This window comes from Exophiala dermatitidis, assembly GCF_000230625.1.
Source record: "Exophiala dermatitidis NIH/UT8656 unplaced genomic scaffold supercont1.1, whole genome shotgun sequence".
Taxonomy (NCBI): Eukaryota; Fungi; Ascomycota; class Eurotiomycetes; order Chaetothyriales; family Herpotrichiellaceae; genus Exophiala; species Exophiala dermatitidis.
The window spans coordinates 2,596,623-2,620,202 of record NW_008751646.1 but is presented as its reverse complement, the minus strand read 5'-3'; the positions used below and the strand labels follow the sequence as shown (position 1 = coordinate 2,620,202).

At 52.2% G+C, this 23,580-nt stretch overlaps 8 protein-coding genes across 8 annotated transcripts; 4 read left to right on the top strand and 4 right to left on the bottom strand.

Moving 5' to 3' along the window:
- The first annotated feature begins 295 nt into the window (after positions 1-295).
- Positions 296-2,935, top strand: HMPREF1120_00944 (uncharacterized protein). The gene is made up of 2 exons (XM_009154948.1): positions 296-2,615; positions 2,672-2,935. Exons 1-2 carry the CDS (start codon positions 1,171-1,173, stop codon positions 2,712-2,714), a joined length of 1,488 nt encoding a protein of 495 aa, XP_009153196.1. The 5' UTR covers positions 296-1,170; the 3' UTR covers positions 2,715-2,935.
- Positions 2,936-2,972: 37 nt separating this feature from the next.
- Positions 2,973-8,337, top strand: HMPREF1120_00943 (sulfite reductase (ferredoxin)). The gene is made up of 2 exons (XM_009154947.1): positions 2,973-3,464; positions 3,541-8,337. Exons 1-2 carry the CDS (start codon positions 3,434-3,436, stop codon positions 8,163-8,165), a joined length of 4,656 nt encoding a protein of 1,551 aa, XP_009153195.1. The 5' UTR covers positions 2,973-3,433; the 3' UTR covers positions 8,166-8,337.
- Positions 8,338-8,488: 151 nt separating this feature from the next.
- On the bottom strand, positions 8,489-10,002 carry HMPREF1120_00942 (tocopherol O-methyltransferase; the record flags this gene model as incomplete). Its single annotated transcript, XM_009154946.1, has 3 exons — positions 8,489-8,660; positions 8,728-9,501; positions 9,851-10,002. 3 exons carry the CDS (start codon positions 10,000-10,002, stop codon positions 8,489-8,491), a joined length of 1,098 nt encoding a protein of 365 aa, XP_009153194.1.
- A 302-nt stretch (positions 10,003-10,304) lies between these two features.
- Positions 10,305-12,278, top strand: HMPREF1120_00941 (uncharacterized protein). The gene has a single exon (XM_009154945.1). The coding sequence runs from the start codon at positions 11,233-11,235 to the stop codon at positions 12,061-12,063; it is 831 nt and encodes a 276-aa protein (XP_009153193.1). The 5' UTR covers positions 10,305-11,232; the 3' UTR covers positions 12,064-12,278.
- A 576-nt stretch (positions 12,279-12,854) lies between these two features.
- Positions 12,855-15,108, bottom strand: HMPREF1120_00940 (ATP-citrate synthase subunit 1; the record flags this gene model as incomplete). Its single annotated transcript, XM_009154944.1, has 5 exons — positions 12,855-12,939; positions 12,997-13,170; positions 13,232-13,403; positions 13,454-14,856; positions 14,912-15,108. 5 exons carry the CDS (start codon positions 15,106-15,108, stop codon positions 12,855-12,857), a joined length of 2,031 nt encoding a protein of 676 aa, XP_009153192.1.
- A 1,180-nt stretch (positions 15,109-16,288) lies between these two features.
- Positions 16,289-18,762, top strand: HMPREF1120_00939 (ATP-citrate synthase subunit 2). The gene is made up of 2 exons (XM_009154943.1): positions 16,289-17,444; positions 17,499-18,762. Exons 1-2 carry the CDS (start codon positions 17,004-17,006, stop codon positions 18,513-18,515), a joined length of 1,458 nt encoding a protein of 485 aa, XP_009153191.1. The 5' UTR covers positions 16,289-17,003; the 3' UTR covers positions 18,516-18,762.
- Positions 18,763-19,620: 858 nt separating this feature from the next.
- HMPREF1120_00938 (DNA polymerase delta, subunit 4) lies at positions 19,621-20,582 on the bottom strand (the record flags this gene model as incomplete). The annotated part of the gene is made up of 2 exons (XM_009154942.1): positions 19,621-19,868; positions 20,102-20,582. 2 exons carry the CDS (start codon positions 20,580-20,582, stop codon positions 19,621-19,623), a joined length of 729 nt encoding a protein of 242 aa, XP_009153190.1.
- Positions 20,583-21,574: 992 nt separating this feature from the next.
- Positions 21,575-23,151, bottom strand: HMPREF1120_00937 (uncharacterized protein; the record flags this gene model as incomplete). The annotated part of the gene is made up of 2 exons (XM_009154941.1): positions 21,575-22,733; positions 22,856-23,151. 2 exons carry the CDS (start codon positions 23,149-23,151, stop codon positions 21,575-21,577), a joined length of 1,455 nt encoding a protein of 484 aa, XP_009153189.1.
- Between the last annotated feature and the right edge of the window lie 429 nt (positions 23,152-23,580).

Below are 23,580 nucleotides of genomic sequence, written 5' to 3'. Positions count from 1 at the left end.
CAATAGACCGAGAGTGCCGTCCTCCCACAGCGCTTGTTGATACTGTCGTGACGGGTTCTAGAACGAGGAAGATATCTCCCTTCTCTCACGTGGCTGCTTTGCCACGACGCTTCAAGCGTCATACACACAAGCCTGGTTGCAGCCAAAATGGCTGAGCTGCAACGTCACCTTTGTAAGTGGTGCGCTTGGTGCAACACGGCGGCGAGCGGATAAATGCTGGCCAGAAGCATGTCTTGCTGTGAAGATGTGACAATGACTCAAAGGCATGTAACGGTTGTCCAGTAACAGCGTGTGCTTCTGGTTGGTACTTAAAGTGATTGCTATTTGTCCTGGCTGAGAAACCTCAGCCGCCAGTCGCAGGGCAAGTGTCGCAGCTCTCGGGTATCAAGCGCAGATACACCTTGGAGGTGCAATCCGGACTGCTAGTAAGTGCCTTACCGTCTGCCGCATGGGTTGCTACATACTCGTCGCAGGTCACGTCAACTCTCCCTTTGACTTGGACAGAAACCTGTACCTTAAAAAGGCCTTTTGTGTTGGCTTCAGGTTTTCAGAAAGTGTCAAGTCCACACATGAGCGGGAAGACCAGTATCTTATGGCCGTGTTCGATATTCCTTTTTGCGTATTACAAGGGTTGGGTCGACCTCTTACAGACTCGACCTTACATCAATCTTTCACACGGCTCCTTGCAACCGAAATCTCGCAATCAATTTGGTTAGCTGCATATACCTTTGTCCCTGACTGCCTATCCGCTGTTCTAGGTAGCACGAAATATGCGTCGCCCCGCCATCGTCGACGAGAAATTCGTTGACGGAGCTTGAAATTGTCAAGCAACTGTGATGTTTTCCCTCGCCACATGAGAGATATCTCCTCAGCCTACTATGTTCTGATTCCGCCTTCTGCTCAAGATGTTTGCTGCCTCATATGACCTCAGAGTTGGTATTACTTATGATTCCTTATCTTGTCGGCCGTTGCAGCTTGACGCTTCTGCTACAGCCAGTGGCCCATCTTCTTTTTACTCGCCAAAAGTTACAGGGTTGACCTCATTTGTGTTATTGTGGCCGGCTTGACTCCGGTAAGGCCTGACGTAGGGGCATATCTCGACACTCCGCGGTCAAAGGCTGAATTGCGCAAAAACCGTGGATTGACTTATTGATCCCATCAGAGACAGATATGTTCTGTAAGGTAAACGGCATGTTCCAGCTTGGAAATCATTTGGCGGAAAAGGATTTGGAGCATAGGATAGTGGAGGCAGAGCAGGAGCAGTGTTGGCACGCCATACACCGACAGGACGAAGGGTGTGAAGTCAATTCCACTGCGGTACCGAAAGAGATTACCACGGAGCCGGCAAATGGACCACCAGTACCTTGTATCGACGACAGTCACTGTCAAAACAATCCTCCACCAATGGACGACGCAAAAGCTGAGGCTTTTGAGCCTGTTGGGCATGCTGAGACTGCTGAACCTGCCACATCAGCTGAGACCGCTAAGACGGCCGGGCGTGCTGAGACCTCTGAGTGTACCGAACGTGCCGAGACTGCTAAACCTGCCGAACCAGTTGGGACAGCTGAGACCGCAGGGCTCCCAGAAACTGTTGAACCTGCCGAACTTGCCGAGACTGCTGACACCGCTGAGGCTGCTGAGACTGGAGAAGTAGCAACTACTCAGGATACAGTCACACAGATTGCGCCGATGATATTGCCGGACCTGGATATCACTGACGAAGCTTATGCTGAAAGCACCAGTACCAGTTATGTGACATCAATTGCGTCGGAGATTTCACGAGGTATCTTGGAGAACGAACGATTGTACCCACAGTATGGCAAACACAGCTACGGGATGCCTATCGATGAAGCGGAAATGGATCGAATGGATTTGCAGCACCGCAAGTACGAGATGGTGATCGGTGACAGACATTTCCTGGCACCTATTGGTAACCAGCCTCAGCGTATACTCGATTTGGCTACCGGTACTGGCATCTGGGCTCTTGACGTGGCGGACTTGTTTCCTTGCGCAGAGGTGCTTGGAGTCGACATTGCACCGATTCAGCCCAAATGGGTGGCACCCAACTGTCAGTTCGAGATAGACGACATCGAGGACACGTGGACCTACAGAAAAGAAAGCTTTGATTTTATCCACTTGCGGGATCCGTTGTACGTGGTACGGGACTGGCCAAGACTGATGCGACAGGCATACGAACATACCAAACCGGGCGGTTGGTGTGAACTGGCGTCGGTGTATCCCTGCGCCATGTGTGATGATGGTACTATGCCGCAAGATTCGATGTTCAAGTTCATTTGTGACCGATTCATCGAGGCGTCATATGGACTAGGCGCTCCTTTAGACTCCTGTCTCCGGTTTGCAGAATACCTTCGGAATGCTGGATTTGTCGACGTGATGGAGCACATCTTCAAAATCCCCTCTTCCCCTTGGCCCAAGGACAAACGGCTGAAGAAGATCGGGGCATTGGAATTGACCAACTTGGTCGAGGGAGCATCCGCATTCGGACTGCGGGTGTTTTCTCATACCTATGGTTGGAGCCGAGCGGACACGGAGCTGGCCATGGTTGGGTTTCGTCACGACGTCAAGAATCGCAATTACCACCAATACGTGCAATAGTGAGTGAACTCCTCGTTCGAACGGCTGCCATTTGTACAATGCTGACGATTCGCAGTTATGTAGTGTACGGACGGAAGCCGGCAAGGGAAGAGATATAGGAACTCCGGACGGTGGAAACAAGCAGTCTACCTAGGTAGGATTAGCATGGCTTCTGGGAGGCCACCCGATGTTGATGGCTGTCAGCGGCTTTGCAGTGGCTCCTACACATTCGTTTTACTGTCGGCAAGACTATTAAGCGGGTGTCGGGTCACGTGGTACTCAGGGCTTACCGTATGATGTGGCTCTATCAATCAGGGTCTAATCCACTTCTAGTTTCCGAGTTCCGCACACAATAATTGGGCCCTGATGGTGTTATATGCTCTTTTGCCTGCGTCTGCCCTTGAAGTGCCCCTCGGAATAGCTCCTAGTGGACGGCTAGTACCATTTTCCTGCTGGGCCCGTTTAAAAATCCATTTGTTCACCTCACCACCATGTTTCTCCACCGCCGCCTCGAACACTGGCAGAAGATGTCGCCATCGCCCAACAACCAATGACGGCGTTTACAGTGCAAATGACGAGCTCACCATCACCGACTGCCGTGCGAGAGCCGTTAAAATTTCACGCAGAAGTAACCGGCAGCGAGTTACCAAAGGTACTCGAACCACCACAGGACCTGGAGGGCGGAGTAGCCATGCAGTAATATTTGGGGTATTGTCAATTCCTATTTCTCTCACCCTCTCGCTCTTCTCCCGACCCTGCTCACTCCTGTTGCTTCCTGTGATTGTGTCTTTGTTTCTTGTTTGGTGCACTGTGTCTCTCACACGATCAAGACAGAGACATGGGGTCGGTAGCGAGCCCCGCAGAGGCTGGTAAGTGACATATTTGGGATCAATAATGATCTCTATGCAGATTCAAAGGGCCTGGTATACTGACATGATTTTGCAGTTGCGAGAATCGCCTACCTCGCCAGCGATGTCGTTCTGTCTGTCCAGCCGTCGTTGAGCACTCATTCTGAGTTCTCCCACCACCTGGCTCGCTTCTCGTCCAGCAACGCGAAAAGCTTCGTTTCCAAGGCTCTTCCAGAAATTGTTCCAGTTCGTCAAAATGCAGACCCTCTGCTCTCAGCATATACTCCTCTAGAAGCTGGGAAATTGGTCTCCGTGACAACGCCTTCCTCCATCCTCCTGAACTCCATTCCTCACCTCTATAAACTTGCCGAATATCCTGTGGTGCTACATGTGGCCCTGGCAACGCCAAACTCAGACTTTTCCGAGATCAGCGCCATTCGACAGTGCGGGTTCACCTTTTTGCAGTCGGAAACTCTTCAGGAGGCGCAGGATATTGCCTTGACCGCACATGCTCTGGCTATCAAGAGCGGGAAAGGTGTCATCCATTTCTACGACCCCCTCAATTCGGTCCAGGATAGCCCTATCCCGGCGGAGAGCAAAGAACTGGTTGAGACCCTTCTTGGAACTGGCGTGGGTCAACGAGCATCACACACCAGTTCTGAAGAACAGACTCTTTACGCCAACAATGGGAGGACTGCTACCGTGACCGAGCTCGGTCTTCCAGAGGTCGCTCCTCAGCACACTTCTCCTGGATTGACAAGGGAACTGTTGTCCCCTGTCGCACATGGATCCTCGACCAATGGCACCACCGAGGTCTCTTCCGTACCGTCATCTAGACGAGACAGTTCTTCCGAAAGCAACGCCCCATCCTCCATAGCGACAACGGTTGAGACTCCAGTCATTCGCCCCGTATCTGCAACCGATATTTTCACCTTTGTCAGTGATATCTGGGCCGCAATCTCGCGGGCTACTGGCCGCAGTTACTCCGCCATTGAATATTCTGGCCCGCCAGATGCCGACGCTGCAATCTTTATCTTCGGCTCGACAGGCGTCTTTGTCGATGTTCTTGACTCCGACGAATGTCCCGCTGATCTGACAAACGTTGGCTTGATCACTGCTCGATTATACCGCCCTTGGCTCGGCAGCGCAGTCCTCCTTGATTCCATTCCGAGATCTATCAAGAAGATTGCGGTTCTCGAACAGATTAAGAGAAAGACTACCAGATGGGGCCCCACCTTCCTTGACTTGCTGTCCAGCTTAGCACCCGGGGCTGGTGGACGACCTCCCATCGATCTGGTGCAGTACAGGCTCGGTCAGATCGACCAAGCAACAGCCTTGCAGGCCTTGCGCGGGATCTTCCAGAATCTTGCTCCGCCAACCACGCCAAGAAAACACTCTCGGCGCCGGGGTCACTCACAGGCTGCTATCGTTCCGATCCAGAACCTCAGCATTGGAAAGGAGCTGGAGCCTACCATCGACAGCTTTGTTCCTGAACAGCCCGAGTTGGAAAATGCCTATCTCAAAATTCTTGATCAACTGTTCAGCAACCGACTGTACATTGCAAACCGACTACAGGAGAAGAACGCGGGTGTTTCTGCGACACTTGCTACTTCGCCCGAATACGGCTTTGGCTCGCTTCTGGCGCGGATTGAGAAACGTCAGGAGCTTGTCAAGGAAGTCGAAAAGGCCGCTCGTAGCAACGAGTTCATCACGGAGTCACCGAAGCAGTGGCTGTCGAGATGGGCGTTGAACGCCTACGATTCTGTCAAAGCGAACGAATATGCACCCGAAGTGATCGCTCGGTTATCCACTGATGGATCCAGCCTATCAAACAAGCTTCTGGACAGCAAGACTCTCTTCTACAAGGAGGCTCAATGGCTGATTGGATCTGACGCCTGGGCATATGATCTGGGTAATTCTGGAGTCCATCATGTTCTGGCCTCCGGCGCCAACGTCAACATGCTGATCATCGACTCGGAACCATATTCGGAGCGAACAGCTGCCGATTCCATGAGACGAAAGAAAGATATTGGACTGTATGCCATGAACTTCGGCAATGCTTACGTCGCATCAGTTGCGGTGTACAGCTCCTACACTCAGGTGCTGCAGGCGATGATTGAAGCCGAGAAATTCAACGGTCCTTCAGTTGTGCTGGCTTACCTACCCTATCACAAGGAGACCGACTCGCCATTGACTGTTTTGCAAGAGACCAAGAAAGCCGTTGACATGGGCTACTGGCCACTTTACCGATGGGATCCTTCCAACGAAGATAAGGGCGAGCCCACTTTCCACCTGGACTCGGAGCGAATCAAGCGTGAACTAGAAGAGTTCCTGCGGCGAGACAACCAACTCACACAACTCATGAACCGGCACCCACGATTCGCTGCCAGTCTGTCTGAGTCTTACGGCTCTGAAGTGCGGAAGCTGCAGAAACGCAAGGCCAAGGATGCATACGAACAAATGTTGGAGGGTTTGTATGGCGCTCCATTGACAATTCTGTTCGCATCAGACAACGGCAACGGTGAAAGCTTGGCCAAGAGACTGGCCAATCGTGGCAAGGCTCGAGGGCTGAAGACCATGGTGATGGCGATGGACGACTATCCCCTGGAGGATCTTCCTGGTGAGGAGAATGTTGTCTTGATCACCAGCACAGCCGGCCAGGGAGAGTTCCCCCAGAATGGTCGCGCATTTTGGGAAGGGGTCAAGGACGCGGCCGATCTTGACCTGTCAAACGTCCATTACTCGGTCTTTGGATTGGGTGATAGCCATTACTGGCCACGCAAGGAGGATAAAATTTTCTACAACAAGCCGGCCAAGGATCTCGATGCCCGTCTTCAATTCCTAGGTGCCAAGCTGTTGACCCCTGTCGGGCTAGGTGACGACCAGGATCCTGACAGCTACCAGACCGGGTACCAAGAATGGGAACCTCGGTTGTGGCAAGCGTTGAACGTTGCCAATGTCGAAGGTATCCCAGAAGAGCCTGCTCCACTGACCAACGAGGACATCAAGCTCGCTTCGAATTACCTGCGAGGCACGATTGCTGAAGGATTGGAGGATACATCCACGGGCGCCATCTCGGCGTCTGACCAACAACTCACCAAATTCCACGGCACATACATGCAGGACGACCGTGATCTGCGAGACGAACGAAAGGCTCAAGGTCTTGAGTCTGCTTATTCTTTCATGATCCGTTGTCGACTACCAGGTGGTGTGGCCACCGCCAAACAGTGGTTACAAATGGACGAGATTGCCTCGGCTCATGGAAACGAAACCATGAAGCTGACCACCAGACAAACGTTCCAATTTCACGGAGTCATCAAGTCCAAGTTGCGACCTGCTATGCGAGCAATCAACAAGGCCCTGATGACCACCATTGCGGCATGTGGCGACGTCAACCGAAATGTCATGTGTTCCAGTCTGCCAACCATGTCAGAATACCACAAGGAGGTGCATGCCGTTTCGAAGAAGATTTCGGACCATCTCCTACCATCTACAACTGCTTACCACGAGATCTGGCTCAAGGATGACACGACTGGCGAGAAGACGCAAGTGGCCGGTGATGCCGTTCAGGACTACGAGCCACTTTACGGACCCACGTATCTTCCTCGAAAGTTCAAGATCACAATTGCCATTCCTCCTCACAACGACACAGACGTGTACGCCCACGACATTGGTTTGATCGCCATTCGATCCAAGGACGGCCATCTGGAAGGGTTTAATGTCCTCGCAGGAGGCGGTATGGGCGTGACGCACAACAACAAGAAGACCTATCCTCGAACTGGGTATATGTTAGGCTACGTTCCCGCCGACCAGGCTCACCTTGTATGTGAAAAGATCATGCTCGTCCAGCGCGATCACGGTGACCGCAAGAACCGTAAGCATGCCCGTTTGAAGTACACCATGGATGACATGGGCAACGAGGTCTTCAAGTCCAAGGTGCAAGAGCTGCTCACTCCTCTGGGCGTCAAATTCGACACACCCCGGCCTTTCAAATTCCACTCCAACATCGACACTTTTGGATGGCAGAGGGACGAGAAGGGTTTGAACCATTTTACCTTCTTCATTGAGAACGGTCGTATTGAAGATACCGCCGACTTCCCCATGCGGACGGGACTCCGAGAAATCGCCAAGGTTCACAAGGGCGAGTTCCGACTCACCGGCAACCAGCATTTGATCCTGTCGAATGTGACGGACGAAGACAAGCCAGCGCTCGCCGAGTTGATGAAGAAGTACAAGCTTGACAACACGCAGTTCTCTGGACTGCGACTGTCCAGCTCCGCTTGCGTGGCTTTCCCCACCTGTGGTCTCGCCATGGCCGAGTCGGAGCGCTACCTCCCTCAACTTATCAACAAGCTGGAAGACTGTCTTGAGCAGAACGGTTTGGCCCAGGACAGCATCGTGATGCGCATGACTGGTTGCCCCAACGGTTGCGCTCGACCATGGCTCGCCGAGGTTGCTTTCGTCGGCAAGGCCTATGGCGCCTACAACATGTATCTTGGCGGTGGGTACCATGGACAGCGTCTGAATAAGCTTTACCGAAGCAGTATCAAGGAAGACGAGATCTTGGAGATCATGAGAGGTCTGTTTTCCCGCTACGCCAAGGAGAGGAACCCCGGCGAACACTTTGGCGACTGGACCATCCGTGCCGGGATCATCAATGAGACCACCGAGGGCAAGAACTTCCATGAGGGCACGGCCGAGGACGAGAGTGATGGCGAGTAATTGGTCAAATCGCTCGGTTTTGTATAGCAGCAAGATGATCCTTGGATCTCCAATACCGGAGGGTATATAAGTACCGGTAGATTATATATAGTATTTCTGTCACAGCATAGCATAGCATAGCCTGAGTTTATTGTTTGAAACATCTGCTCCAATATCTGTGTATCCCTTCCTGTCCATTTCTCAGCTCTATTATCCTTCTTCGTCTGTAAAGGACAGCCTGGAAGGCGGAATGGGTCGGTGTTTCTCATTTACAGCCGCATGTCATTCTAGCCGGCCAGAATCATATCTGGAAAATGTCTGAACTTCTTAAACCTACGACGGTTTCAAACAGCCTTCTTCTTCTTCTCAAAAGCCATGACGGCATATCGAAACGTTCCATTAGCATAGCCTCTCCTCATCGCGCGGAAAGACTGCAGAAACGCAAGACCGTCGCGGCCCTGGGAAATGGCAAAGGCCCAGAGAGAAGGATTGGAAATGAGAGACCATGAGATATCCCTAGGAACCACAATCGTTAGTTAGTGTCTCTGCCCACAATACCTCGCCAAACAGAAATATGGCATACCAAGTCTTAGCCACATCCTTGCTAATATCCTTGGGCTTATGCAGCACTTCCAACCCAGCAGCCTCAGCCAACGCGACATAATCGGCCTGCGTACACAGCGGAGGCAACAACATACCATCCTCGATCGGCTTGATGTCGTCCTGGATTTGTTGATCCGTGAGATTGTCGGCGCGGAACCAATCGGCAATGACGAGTTTGCCTCCAGACACTGCTTCTTTTGCTGGTGTTTCCGTTGTGTTGCTGTCACTGCTGCTGGTTGCGTCTTTCGACCGCAACACGCGCGCCGCATTCCGAAAGAAAAGCGGTTTATCGGGGAAATGACTCAACGCCTCTGAAATCCAGACACAGTCGAAGCTCGACTCGGAAAAGACCGATTCCATCCTTTCGGCGTCTAGTTCGATGTATTTGACTTTGCCGCCGCGGTGGCCTAGTGGGATGAAGCCATTGGCGTCGGCGTCGGCGTCAGTGTTGGCGGATGATGGTGTCGCTGTCTCAGAAGTTGCGGTTTCGGTTTTGGATAGTTTAGCTGCTTCTTCCCTCGTCAGTCGTTGCGCTATCTGCACTTGTCGGCCGGAAATGGTGATTCCAATGACGGTACAGCCGAGTTCGCGGGCCAGGTGGCGTGTGGTGCCGCCGATGCCGCAGCCGACATCGAGTACTGTAGAGCCTGGTTCGAGGCCGGAGATTTCCAGTAGGAGATTGATGAGGTTGGTTTGGCCGGTTTCTTTGGTGTCTGTGGGCGAGAGGAAGTAGGCGTGGTGGATGTGTTGACCCCTAAAATTGGTAGAAGAGAATTGGCAAATGTTGGATAGATATGGTGGGATATAGAAATTCCAATCCTGGTGGACAGGTGAGAAGCACCGGGGTAGATGGGATTGGGCTGGGGGATGATGTGGTGATATATGGAGGAGGAAGGGCAGAGTTGATGGGGCTGATGGTGCATCGGCGGTCACAACAGGTTGACACGGATATGAATAAATATATGCCGTTCATACAGTACACTGCCAGAACATGGTGCACTTTGTGAGAAAATTTGGGACTGTGTTGTCGAGGAAATAATGGTCTTGACGGAGCGAGTCCTTGGGAAAGATAAGGTAGATATAAAAACTCGATCAGTCGTTACCAGAGCGAATAGTAATAGTCCGAGGCAAGCTCGTAGTGGTGTCGGATTCGTTCCTTTAGAGTCGTGAATGATGAGTGCGGCTCGGGGTTCGGGACTTCGTAATTGTCTCCAATATGGCTCGTCGGCTCTACCGACGGCGTTGGTTCACCCATTCTGTGTAGGGGACGGGGAGAAAGAGTCGAGGGAGGCGAGAGGATGAGACAAAAAAGGTTGTTGACGGCCTGCTAGCGAGCGACAGCGAAACTCAGTTGTACGAGGATGAGCTGGAACTTTTGCAACGAAAGTGATCTTGTAAAGAATCCGTGCAAGACTCGGTCTCTAACTCGTCGACGTTGAATCCAGGTCGTGTTGAGTGTTGTATCTTGTACCTGAGGTCATTATGGGGAGGGTTGTATTTAGCTCGTACAAAGTACTGCCAGTGGTTCTACTTGAAACTCGATCCCCCCGGCCTCGACTAACCCCTTACGAAGGTAGCCTAAGACGTGATACGGTGCGTCCCGGTGGCTGTCACGTAACACGCTGTTCTCTGTTCAGCCTTGGCCGTGCACTGGCATCTGTTGTTCTGCTTCAAATCTAAGTTGTGGCTTGTTATTACTCTCCTGCAGTCTTCTACTACTCCGTCTGAAGTGTTCTTCGAGTTTCAACCCAGCACTGGCAGTTGACGAAAAAGCGATTCTGGCATCATGACTTTGGCGCATCTGCTGCATCCGGTGTGGATCCCAAACTGAAGTTGCAGCATCGAACCATCATCAATTCCCAGCCACGATCGTCATACATCATGATCCCGACCTGACATGTGCTTTTGATTTATGATTATCGTGATTGATTTTCTCCTACGTTCTGTGGCTGCATCTCAGCTCCATCAGGTACTCTACATGATCAACGACAGATTGTACACCTTGCCGTACAGCACTCCCGATTTATATAATTACACTCTATCAAAGACTATCAAAAGACCTTTCTGTTTGAGCAGGCGCTTCGTCGATTTCCAGGCCGGCCGTAACTAGTCGTGACGCATGGCTGATTTATCACCCCCAAGAACGCAAAGCGCTCAATCGCCAATTCAGGTCTAGGACGACGCAACACGCTTACATTCATTTTACACACTGGCATACCTTGTTACCCCGTATACCAGCCCGAGTGGGTTTGAGGTCCGGATCCGATCTTGCCAGTCCGATCACAGAAACAGGCAAATCTATCAAAAAGTACATTTGCCCTCAATTAATCTGGATGCCTTCATAAAACCTTCCAGAAATAATAAGGCCATCCACCATACAGGATTTCCTATCATCTTGATCCCAAGCGACCGACGGCTTTGGACCTACAATATACCGACAAATACGCACACCTAAGACTAGTCCAACTCTGACCCAAACCTAACGATGCCATCAGCCACATTCAACCCAGGCCAAAAGGACCACCATCCAAAATCTCAATCAAAATCTCAATCAAAATCTCAACCCCTTACAACAAACACCCTCTCCGACAGCCTCCCCCCTGCCCCCTACCCACCACATACCTCCAGCTCAACCCGCCAAGCCCAACTCACAGCCCTCCAACAACACGTCCTCTTCTGGGACCGCGACAACGACGGCATCATCTACCCCTGGGACGTATACAACGGATTCCGAGCACTGGGATTCAACATCCTCTTCTCCCTCGGTAGTCTCCTCATCCCGATCTTCTTCTCCTACCCAACCACACTGGGCCACAGCTGGTTTCCGGACCCCCTTTTTCGTATTTTCGTGGGCAGTCTACACAAGGCCAAACACGGGTCCGACAGCAACATTTTTGACGTCGACGGCCATTTCCATATAGACAGATTCGACGCCATGTTCGACCGCTGGGACGAGGACCGCGTCGGCGGACTGACTGCGGACCAGATGTGGAATATGTGGAAGAAGAATCGGTGTGCCGCCGACCCGGCGGGCTGGTGTTTCGGGTTCATGGAGTGGTGGACGACTTGGTTGTTGATGCAGCGAGATGGTCGGGTTTGGAAGGATGATTTGAGAGCCTGTTATGATGGGACTTTGTTTTGGAATATTAGTGATAAAATTCAACGGTCCAAAAACAACAACAACGACGACGAAAAGTGTGACGGTTCATCTTGTGGTTGGGACCAGGGCTATGGTGTTGGGGATTTCTTCGAGGGCTTGTGGAAGGGCAGGACTTGGAGGACTTGGGAGCTGAGGAAACAACAGAAGCGGCTTTAGATTAAGGCCAGAAAAACTTGGTCTTGCAACAATGAAACGATTTATGCTGATATGATACATTGCCTTTGCAATCGCATTACATCGTTCAACTGTTTCATCTAAGGGTTCCACGGACTGTACGTCCAACTATCGAGACGGAATCGGCCCTGTGAACACAAACCGTCAGTTACTGACACAGATATAGACGAATGGAATTATACCTTACCGGACCATGAATACACCACTCTCGTCTTTGCTCTGTACTTCATCCGGTCCATAGGGCTCAACGCCCCCATTCAACTGGGGCATACACAGGTAGACTGGCCTTGCTCCTCGACTACTAGCACTTTACAACTTAGGGACACACCGTACTTACCACCGGTATCCTACCTACGTAGGTACATATACTGTAGAAGTTGCATGGCGACCGGGTTTGGTTCTTCGTTGATATTCTCCATTAGATACGTTTCCCTATTCCCATGATACAAGAGGCTTCCCATTTTAGTGACATTCGGGCCAGAATGCTGCCTAGTCTGCTGGCCATGTTGCGTAGTACAAGGACGTGCAACGTCGAAAGGACGGCTACGTCGGTTCGAGAGATGGCGGAGTTCGAGCCGGTGGAGGATTAATGTGTCATACGGTACAGTCCAGTTACACTCATAAGGCACTTCAAGGCCTTGTCCTAGTCACTGAGTGCTCGAATAGTGATTGATATCAATATCAATAATCGTCTTCAAGCGCCGCGCAACGCCGCAATCATTTTCAAAGCCAGCCGTAAACTCAACTGGTGCTACTAAGAGCCGCGGTCGCATTTACACCGAAACCTCAACTCGCCCCTCGGTGCCAGAGCCCTTGGCAAGAGTTGGCAGGAGGTAGGTAATATCGTCCCAAGGATGTCTGCACAGAAGAATTAGCTTCAAGGCATATTTCATAGATGCTAGAGGAAAGACTAACCTGTACAGCCCAGTCCGGAGACGCTTCTGGTCAAGGTAGTGAGCAATGAGACCGATGGACCGTCCCAACACGAAGAGCCCGTTGAGAACACCCATCTTCATGTAATCTTCGGCCTCCTCGGAAGAGAACACGCCAGAGCCTCTCATGAGATCAACGAAGCACACGGCCACAGCTCTGTAACAGCAATACGTTAGTTCTCGACAACTTCAATCAGAAGCAAGAAGTCCAAACTTACCCGTCAACGTTCAAGATGAGGTTGTCCTTTTTGGATGTGGTGACCGTCTCAACGGCAAGAGCATAGTCGAGCAATTTGTGTGAGGGGAAGTTCTTCAAAACATACTCCTTGACAAGCTCTACACGAAGATCGGGGTTGTTTCGGGACTTGATACGGTGACCAATACCAGGGACTGGGTTCGTGGTTAGTATACGGTCTGCGCCTTAGCGGAGTATCGCTTACTAAGTTTGTTCTCCTTTCTCATGGTATCGACGAATTCTCGGGGCGACCAGCCCTTGTCAAAGGCCTTGCTGAATTCCTCAGCGGCGCCATCAAGCGCACCACCGAACCGGGAACCAATGGTCAGGAGACCAGCCACCAGCGAGGAAATGAGGTCCTTGCCAGCACGGGTGGTGATGATGGTGTTCATGGCACCAGAGACCGCCGGGCCGTGGTCGGCAGTCAACATGAGAACCATCTCCAAAAACTTGCTAGCATAAGGAGGAAGTCGGCGACGGAACCACAGAAGTGACATGACACCACCAATACCAATGTCCTCTTTGAAGACATCTGAGATCGGCATACCGGCATACAGCAATTCCTGGCCTCTGTCGTCGGAGATGGTGGAGATGAAAGCAGCGGGTTTTCGGATGAGTCCCAGTTCCTGAGCCCAGGCATAATCCATGGGGATTTTGGGTGGGGATGGTTCGGGAGCAGGCGTGATCGTGCCGTCTTTTACCAACTTCTGGTAAACCTGAGCCAAGAGTTGGGGCATCTCTTCGAACGTGTCTGGGACGAAGAAGCCGGCCTCTCTCATAGACTGGTTTTTGACAACGGCAGTCTCAAGCTGGGAGTTTGCCGAAGCACCGGCGTGACCAAATTGTACTTCAGTCTTGAACATGCTCGCACAGGTTCCAATGGCCCACGCGACGATGGGCTTGGTGATCTGACCTTTCTTCACGGCCTCAATGACTCTGTATTCCTCGACACCACCAACCTCGCCCAAGAGCACAAGGATTTTGCAGCCAGGCTCGTTCTGGTATCGGAGCAGATGATCGATAAAAGACGTGCCAGGGTATCTGTCACCACCAATGGCAATACCCTCATAGACACCATCCGTGTTTTGAGAGATAATGTTGTTAAGCTCGTTGGACATGCCGCCTGATTTGGAGACGTAGCCGACCGAACCAGGACGGTACAACTTCGAAGCAACAATGTTGTCCATCATACCACCAGTGTTTCCAATCTTGAAAGCACCGGGTTTGATGCCTCCGACCGTGGCCGGACCGATGATGGTGATGCCCTTCTCTTTCGACTTGACCATGATCTCTCTGGCGCGTCGTTCAGGGACACCCTCGGCAATGATGGCAATCGAGCGGACTTGGGGGTAGTTCATCAACTCCATGGTTGAGCTATAAACGGATCGAGACGAGGCAAAGTTCACGACCGTGTCAACATCGGGGTGCTTCTCGAAGGCTTTCTCGACGGATTGGTAGACAGGCAAAAGGGTCTCGCTAGTACCCCAGTACATCTTGCTGACGAACTGACCGCCGAAAGTGTAGATGATTCCGGCAACTGAAGGCGTCTTACGCTTGCAGATGAAGTCGAAGTCGAGCATGCCCTGAACTGCCTTGGGCTGCATGCCACTGTCATGGTTGTGAGTTTGGTTGTCTTTTCGTTGTTTCGTCCACAATCACTTACTAGACAAAGCATCTTGTCTTATTGTGGAAGAGCGCATGTTGTGTAGGGCTCAATACTCTGGAAGGAGGATCAAAGCGGCGGATGTTGTCGTTGGCAGAGATGAGGTTGTCTGAGCCAGGAGTGGACGTGCCATCTGGAATATCAATCGTGGGCACTCCATTGGAAAGAGGCGCCGGGGCCTGCGTGGCAGAAGGCATTGTAGGTGAGCTTTTGATGGTCTAGCAAAATGTACCGTGTCAGTGAACAGTTCAAAATGTGTGAAGCAGTCGCGAAATGTGATCTGTGGCCTGGGGTATTTCTATATGTCGACGAGAGGCTGTTGAGCGATGACTTCACTTACCAGATACAGGATGTGATTTGAAGCGACGTGAATCAAGGTGGAAAGGACGTCGCGAAGGTGAAAGTCCAGCAAAGAGAAGCACGAACGAAAGAAAAGACCACGGCGAGGAGTTCGTGTAGGATAATGCTCGACGTGGATTGAATAATAGTGCGCTGCAGTGATAAGAGATGATGCTGAGGGCGCAGTTTACGGTGAGGGATGCAAACCCCAAAAAACTGCCACAGTTGTGTTTCGCGTCGCAGGGGGGTCGGAATCTGGCACTTGCATGGACCTGGAGCGTTGAGAGTCCGGCTGCTAACAGCTGCAGTCGCTAGTCCCAGGGCCCTGGCCGAAAATAGGAATGGCGCCCCCAACTTGAATAATGGCTTCGGGAGGCACAACATTTAGAGCCTCCCAGCTGCGTGTTCCGGGTGGTGAGATTTCCTGTGGAGTACAGCACTATGACAATAGCTGTCCAACAGCCCGTTGAATGGTCCACATTTGAAGCTCATCTACTGCGATTACTGCTACTGACCGCACCAACAGGCACTGAGACCACTTCCGAGTCCTTACAATATCCTGGTTCTCCGTTCCTGCCAGTGCTGCACCTCTGACGGCCCGCCTCCGGAAAGGCTGAGATGGCTCTGTGCGTTCACATCATTCGGGCCTTTGGCGGGCCTGATGGACATAGGGGGAACCCCAGTTCAGGCTGATGACTGGCCTAAGCAGCCTCTCGCGTGCCTAATGCGCCCTCCTGTTCGGAGTCCGGTATCCATAGCTCCTGCTCCTCGTATTTCGTACTGCAGTGGAACATCGGGTCGATGCTGGAGCAACGATGGCTACTACGTGAGGACCAGAGAAGAACGAGGTACGCGAGAGATGGGGGTTCGAGAGCGTCTGCAATCATATCCAGCCCAACAGAATTGCGGCAGGCTGGGTTTCCCGGTTTCCAACAGTAATCATAATTGTAGGACAGTCGGTCACGCTGGTACTCTTTTCTTGCTGGCCTCAGGAGCAAGTTCTGCGTCCTATTCGTAGTAAGCAGTAAATAATGCGCAGCATCTAGCAGAGACAACACGGCGTCAGCAAGGCGGTAAGCGACGCCTGAAGCCCCAGATCGAATATCAAACCCGACTAGCAGAGCTGAAGACAAGACTCGTAGCGACTACTCGGGGAGGTTGTTCCTGGCGCTGGCGTCTCCCTGCGCTGGCAGGTTTAAAGGTGCAGTGCCAGAGGCTTGGGGTGCGATCGCTGGTGGACCCCGTCGATTTGGTGGCTTTGCGCACCTTGGGAAACCCTCTTCAGGCGTCTGGATGGGGGTTAGCACCTTAAGCCTGAATGGCACCCAAATTAGCAGCCATAGGGGAGCCCGCATAGCCACCCTAGCCTACAACACTAGCCCCTACGACGTTGATGGTGCCTGACCCTGGCTCCCAACAACCGCGATCCACCCAAAAATTGACAGGGAAGTGCAGCTCTCCGGACGCCAACATTCTTATTGACGGACACTCAGAGTGAATGGCTGCAAATAATTCTGGCCCCAGCAGTTACAGTTGCAGTCCTGAACAGACCAGTTGCGCAGTCTCCCTTGCCTCTACACCACCCTCATCCTCACTGTCCCGACTTGACACAGTCCAGCATTGTGTCTGTCCTCTGCATTTGCATTTCCCTCTTTATTCTATCTTCAACATAACAACATTGGACTCACAGCGAGATCATAATCGTCGCGCTGCCCCCTGAACCTCTCTCCCTCTACCCCACACCGCCGCAACAATGTCTGCGAAGTCCATTCTCGAGGCCGATGGCAAGGCCATCCTCAACTACCACTTAACTCGAGCTCCCGTTGTCAAGCCTACACCGCTGAAGCCTACTGGAGTGCACAATCCTCCGCCCAAACTCGCATCTCTGCATTTCCCCGAAGATGAGGCTGTCAAGACCGTCTTGGACCAAGCTGAAGCCACGTATCCCTGGCTTTTGGCACCCGGGGCCAAGTTCGTCGCGAAACCAGACCAGTTGATCAAGAGAAGAGGGAAGAGCGGCCTGTTGGCTTTGAACAAGACATGGCCAGAAGCCAGAGCCTGGATCGAGGCCAGAGCCGGAAAGGAACAAAAAGTCGAAAGCGTCACTGGCATCCTTAGACAATTCCTCGTTGAGCCCTTTGTGCCTCACCCGCAAGACACGGAATACTACATCAACATCAACTCTGTCCGAGACGTAAGATTTGCCCCATTGGCTGTTGTTTTTGCTGTTTGCTAACTGGACTCTCAGGGCGATTGGATCCTCTTCACGCACGAGGGTGGTGTCGACGTGGGCGATGTCGACGCAAAGGCCGAAAAGATTCTTATTCCAGTCGATTTGAAAGACTTCCCATCGAATCAAGAGCTGGCAGAGGCTCTGCTGAAGAAAGTCCCTCAGGGTATCCATAACGTTTTGCTCGACTTCATTATCCGCCTCTACTCGGTCTATGTTGACTGCCAGTTTACATACCTGGAGATCAACCCGCTTGTGGTGATTCCCAATGCCGAACGCACGTCAGCCGAGGTGCACTTCCTCGATCTGGCAGCCAAGCTGGACCAAACGGCCGACTTTGAATGCGGCACCAAATGGGCCATTGCGCGAAGTCCGGCTGCGCTGGGTCTCCCAGGCAGCGGCAAGAGCGACGGCAAGGTGACCATCGACGTGGGCCCGCCGATGGAATTCCCCGCGCCGTTTGGACGAGAACTCAGCAAAGAAGAGAAGTACATTGCGGACATGGATGCAAAGACGGGCGCCTCGCTCAAGCTCACCATCTTGAACCCGCAAGGCCGCGTGTGGACGTTGGTCGCCGGTGGTGGCGCCTCTGTGGTCTATGCCGACGCCATTGCCTCGGCCGGCTTCGTCAGCGAGCTGGCCAACTATGGTGAATACTCGGGCGCGCCGACCGAGACGCAGACGTACAACTACGCTCGCACGGTTCTTGATCTCATGCTCCGGGCCCCCAAGCGCGAGGAAGGCAAGGTTTTGTTTATCGGTGGCGGTATCGCCAACTTCACCAACGTGGCGTCCACGTTCAAAGGTGTCATCCGCGCCCTGAGGGAGGTTTCGACCGTGCTCAATGAGCACAAGGTCCAGATCTGGGTCCGTCGTGCCGGCCCCAACTACCAGGAAGGTCTGAAGAACATCAAGGCCGTTGGCGAAGAATTGCGCCTCAACATGCACGTCTATGGACCCGAGATGCACGTCAGCGGTATTGTGCCCTTGGCTCTGTTGGGCAAGAAGAGCACGGTTCCCGAATTCGGTGGTTGAGCAGCTCGCTTGTATGCCTGTGTTGAATGTTTGCAGATATTAGTACTACTGCTACTATTACCGCTACTACTAGTATTGCGTTACGATGAGCGCCCCCATTGCATTCCGTTGCATTCTTATTGTCGTACTTTGTATCCTGTGGTGTCAGTCGTGGTTGGCCCGCACTGCGAGTGGTGTCGGATCCTCAGCATCCAAGACCAAGACGTAGAAGGCCAGCATCAAAGAATCGATTTGGATTAAGCCGAGATCTGATCTGACTTTGGTCTGATTTGACTCTATTTCGAGTCCCCCCGGAAGGCAGCCCAGCCTTGCCCCAGCGTTACCCCTTTTGGTTTTTGAATCAGAGAATGCACTGAAGAAACTGCCGGGCTCCCCAAACTACCACGATTGCATGCATACCGTGACCGCCATTCACACTCGTACATGTATCATCTGTAGCATCCTTCATTCAACCAGCCCATCCATGGACTCCTGGCATAGTGTATGCCGTCGGACGCAGTGCGCTGCGGAGCTTGCCCTTGCTCAAGCCCATCGATTCACCGCTGTCAAAACAGAACCGGGAAATGCAAGCAAAGAAAGCCGTGTACACCATAACGGTACCTAGCAAATGGCGACAGTCGTCAGACACAAATGTCTCTGGAGACGTGCCAGCCGCAGCCGCCTTGGTCATTGAAGCTGTTCTGCCAGTAGTTGCAACGGTGACGTTGCTTCAAGCAGAAAAAGACCCATGCCTGTATGGCCATCGGAGAGATGTGTGCCTTCTCGTCTGTTTTTGGACACGCTCCTTGCGCAGTAAACTCTCCCCGTCTGCACTGAAGACTGTGAAATCTGACGCTGACGATGGCGCAAAATGGCATCCTTGTGCCACGCACGTTTCTGGATGAGGGCCTGCTACCAAAATGACGAAGCCGAAGCCGAATCAATAAGAAGTAACAAGCGCCCTTCCTGGCTGCCGACCTAGCCAGCTTGAAACGCTTGGGAAAAGGGACAAATGCAGAGTGAAAGTCAGCTCACATGTGGACTCGACTCGACCCGACCCGACTGCGACCGAATTCAGCTCCAGTTCCATCTACAGTAACAGTCATTCGTTCCGCGTCACTCAACATCACTCCACAAGGACAACCCGTCCACCGGCCAACTCGTCAATGTACGCCAGCTTGCCGCAACCTTGGCTCTTCTTGTCGTCTTCCTCGCGAAGCAAGACGGCAAGCACTTCAACCGGCGGATTGAGTTCTAGCATGTTTGCGCGCTTCCAGCGATCGAGTCGTGTGATGCCAATGCATGGACCGTATTGGGATGAGAGGTCGAAGTGTCGCAGGATCTTTTCGTGTAGAGATAGAGTTTCTTGGTGAACTGCAGACAACATTAGTCAAAAATATACATAGGTAAGGATGTAGTCGAGGAAAAGTCAATCAAGACAGACGTTGCTTGGAGGCACGGGCAAGGTGGAGAGGATTGCCTGTGCCACCACCGAGCGGATCGAGCAACAAGACAAGGTATTGGGGTGCGGTGCCAAAAGCGCAGACAACAAAGGGGTTCCGTCTTTTCTCGGGAATGCAGAAATGATGAATTGGTTTGGAACGTACCTCTGGGGGCAAGTCGGCTTTCCTCCTCGGCTCGCCAGTACTTCTTGATCTGGGCATCCGTGACCTTTTCCGCCTCGAGTTCCCGTTCATCTTTGCCAGGGCGCGCTTGTATTCGTTTCCTCGCCCTCGGTTTCGGAGTCTGAAGCTCTGTCTCTGCATCCGCATCCACATCCACGTCCGCTTCTGCCGTGTCCCTGATCAGATGGGACTCCTCCTCCGGCTCATGTTCAGAGGCGACTTCCACCACCTCCGCTGCTGATTCTCCTGTCTCCTTCTCTGGATCTGGTGTTTGAACCTCAGTAACTTCCTCTTGGAGTTGTGTCTGTGCCGACTCAGACGACAGTCGTTTCTTGGCCGCGGCCTCGTCCGGTCTGGCGCTCGGTTTCGTGACTCGTGCAGACTTGTTGTTGAAGGACAGGGTTGACTGCGACTGCGAGCCGAAAGGGCTGGCTTTTGCCTTGGACTTGCGACCTCTAGCCATGGTTGTGCAAAAGGGGGAAATGCGTGCACGATGTATGTAGGGGTATGTAGGAACTTCTGAACACTGTCGGTCTATGGATTTTTGCTGCAGTGTGTCTGTCGGCTCTTACTATGTGTCTGTGTTTTGATGTTTCTGTGGTGTAAGTACTGTGGAAGTGCTCGTCAGAGTAAGGTAGTTCAAATTGTCTGCCAGTGTATGAGAGGTAAATGTAATGAGGGATTGTTGATGGATTGGACGGTGGTGCAGTGCAGTGCAGTGCCAGCAGTGGTGTGAAGTCTGGACCACCAAATGGCACTGGGGCAGAGTGCATGACGTTTATTCCAGGCACCAAAGTCACCCAATTAGCGTGCACTGACTGGTTGGGCTCGCTGCCTCAGCAACCGCGTCGAGAATGGTATGACTGCTACTTTCGCAAGTTGTAAATGCCGCCTTAAAAATGAATTGCCAGGCCCACCCGTTAATTGGTACCTGCCTAGCTGTCGCTAAAGCAGCCGATTACTGCACGCGTGCCTCGTTTAATTGAGCTTGATACGACTACCGAACTCCATGTACCAAGGGCTTTGAGAAGCCTTGGACTGCTACTGTTTGATACCAGTGCAAAGTCACTGGTAGTTAGGTATGCAAGATGGTAAAACAGGTAATAAGTTTTTTAAGGGAGATGTTATCATTCCTTGAACCCACTCATTAATGATCTGGTCCGCTTCTAGCACTAGGGGGTTATCATATGCTGCGCGTGCTGATCAACCATGTTCATGTTCGCTCAATCGTGTCATCTTCTCGGAAGAAAAGCAAAAATAGCTCTGTCTAGTAGAGCAAGACGCCTTGCTATGCGCTTTTCCACGCATTATGTAGCGTTCCAGCAGACTCGTGTCTAATTCCTTTCCATTACAGCCACCATGCAATGCACTCCGGTTGTCATTCACCATATCTGCCCCGAGCTTCAATCATCAGATTCTCGGCCCATATCGCTTTGATGCCAGTATTTGTCTTTGTCAACGGGCTGTACCACGAATAGGCGGTACAGTCTGTGTGCTGTGGGTGGTGTCTTGAGTAGAAGCAGATTTGGAAAACCATGATCGCCAGAACCAATCAAACCAGGTCTTCTCGTTCCATCCCCAGGAGCCTTCGGTAGCAGCCTTCAAATCATCCACGTTCAGGTAGTCGACACCTTCCTCGACAAGGGAGCGCCAAATATAGTTTCTCATGCTCTTTGGCCAGTTGGGAACTCCCCAGTAGCGTACTTTTAAGCCGCGAGAGTGTGCGCCGGCGATTTGTTTGCGAATCTTATCCATCTGGCGAGACGAGAAACTTCCTTGCCACGGCCAACCGATAGTGTCTTTGAAGTTGACAGACGCATAATAAGAATTGGCCCTGGAATAGATGGCTGGGTTCAATGGGGCAGATCCTGAGAGACCTTGACCTTGATTTTGGTTGGTTCGTTTGTCGAGGGTAGTGACAGCCGGGGAGCTCTCTGAGATTGATGGCTGGCCCGGCGGGGTCATGTCAGATAACTTTTCCATCAGCGCCAAAGGAGCATCGAAGAACATATCTCGGTAATGAGGACTCTTCACCACCATCTGAAAGGGGGCGTTTCCTGTTACCACGACCGTCACCGGCCCGTCGATCACATCACTGCCGTTGAAGTAGGTGAGATATCCCTTGTCACGGAGAGGCTGCAGTTGCTCCACCACATGTGGCCAGATATCTTGACCATGGTCCTTGAAGTCAATCAACAAGACCAATGTCTGACCCGGATCAGTGTCGAAGACACCATTTCGAGGGGTATCAACAGAAGGGTGGAAGGAAGTTAGGGGGTTCTGTCGATCCAGAATCTCCATTAATGGGTTGAGATAAAGGGTACGGAGAGTTCGGTTGGGGGTGAGTGAAGCCGTAGAATGTCCCACATACAGCTCCTCGTCGAATAGCCACACATCAGCCTCGACCCCGGTGCAGCCTGCGTGCAATGCAGAGAACAGGGGCATCCGGCGCCAGTAGTCATTGTGAGAGTGGCAAGCGACAGGATGTATGTCGGCGGAGAAATCGGTGGCCCAACGACCTAGGTCTGCGGGTTGGCTTTGAGATGGGAGCCAGGCGTCCGGGAAGAAGCACACAAGCACGCCGCTTCCGAGCGCGCCGATCTTGAAGGCAGTCCTATATTGGCAGGATATTAGAAAAGCAGAGATGGGGGTTATGAACAAAAGGCCACTCACCACAGCATTATGAACCAACACACACAAAGGAGGACAAGGCAACAACAGAACCATGCAGTCCACCTCTTCCAAAAGCGATTGCTGCGCACCAGACCATAACCTTTAATACTTAGGAATGCATTTGGTGTGCAGGCAGAACCATTATTGAGTACACCTGGTATGCTGGTGAGGTCGGCATCATGTTCTCGTTCGGCAAATAATGCGTCGGCGTCAACTCCAAGTTCAAGGTCCCGACCGTCAACGTCGATCTTCCTCGCCAGGAATGGAATCTTCTCAGGCTCCTGCGATAAATTGCGAACGTTGGTGAGCCGAATTTTGTTACTGAAGGATTGGCGGATAAAGGTGAAAGGAAGAGACATCATGTTCTGGGTAAGGGCCGTGCCCAGTGAGTTTAGGGCGTAGCCGGATTGGGAGGGTGGAGCAGGGGGGGTCGGGGGTGGCCTGTGAGATCGCGTCAGGCTCTGTTTCTGTTTCCTGCTAGACGCAGCCAACAGATCGGTTGGTCCCCACCACTGGTCGGGTCTGCTCTAGGGCGCCGTCTGAAGGAAGCTGAGAAATAATGACGGTGTGGGGATGTTCTAGCTTGTGTAACTGCTTCTGCAATAGTCCTTCCTTTATTCGTGCTCTTTCTTGTGCGACCAAGAACTGCGCGGTCCTCTAGAGTGATCGAAATCTCTCGCAGTCTGAATTGTAGCGGATAAAGGAAGTAGAGAGGAAGGAAAGCGTCGCAATAGCTGCGGTGCCTGTGATTGCGCGGAAGGGCAAATCTAGATAGTGAGAAGTGTGGA

Coding starts and splice junctions, on each gene's coding strand:
- HMPREF1120_00944 (XM_009154948.1), top strand. CDS start 1,171: ATGTTCTGTAAGGTAAACGGCATGTTCCAGCTTGGAAATCATTTGGCG. Junction 2,616..2,671: donor TACCACCAATACGTGCAATA/GTGAGTGAACTC, acceptor GACGATTCGCAG/TTATGTAGTGTACGGACGGA.
- HMPREF1120_00943 (XM_009154947.1), top strand. CDS start 3,434: ATGGGGTCGGTAGCGAGCCCCGCAGAGGCTG. Junction 3,465..3,540: donor AGCGAGCCCCGCAGAGGCTG/GTAAGTGACATA, acceptor ATGATTTTGCAG/TTGCGAGAATCGCCTACCTC.
- HMPREF1120_00941 (XM_009154945.1), top strand. CDS start 11,233: ATGCCATCAGCCACATTCAACCCAGGCCAAAAGGACCACCATCCAAAA.
- HMPREF1120_00939 (XM_009154943.1), top strand. CDS start 17,004: ATGTCTGCGAAGTCCATTCTCGAGGCCGATGGCAAGGCCATCCTCAAC. Junction 17,445..17,498: donor ACATCAACTCTGTCCGAGAC/GTAAGATTTGCC, acceptor CTGGACTCTCAG/GGCGATTGGATCCTCTTCAC.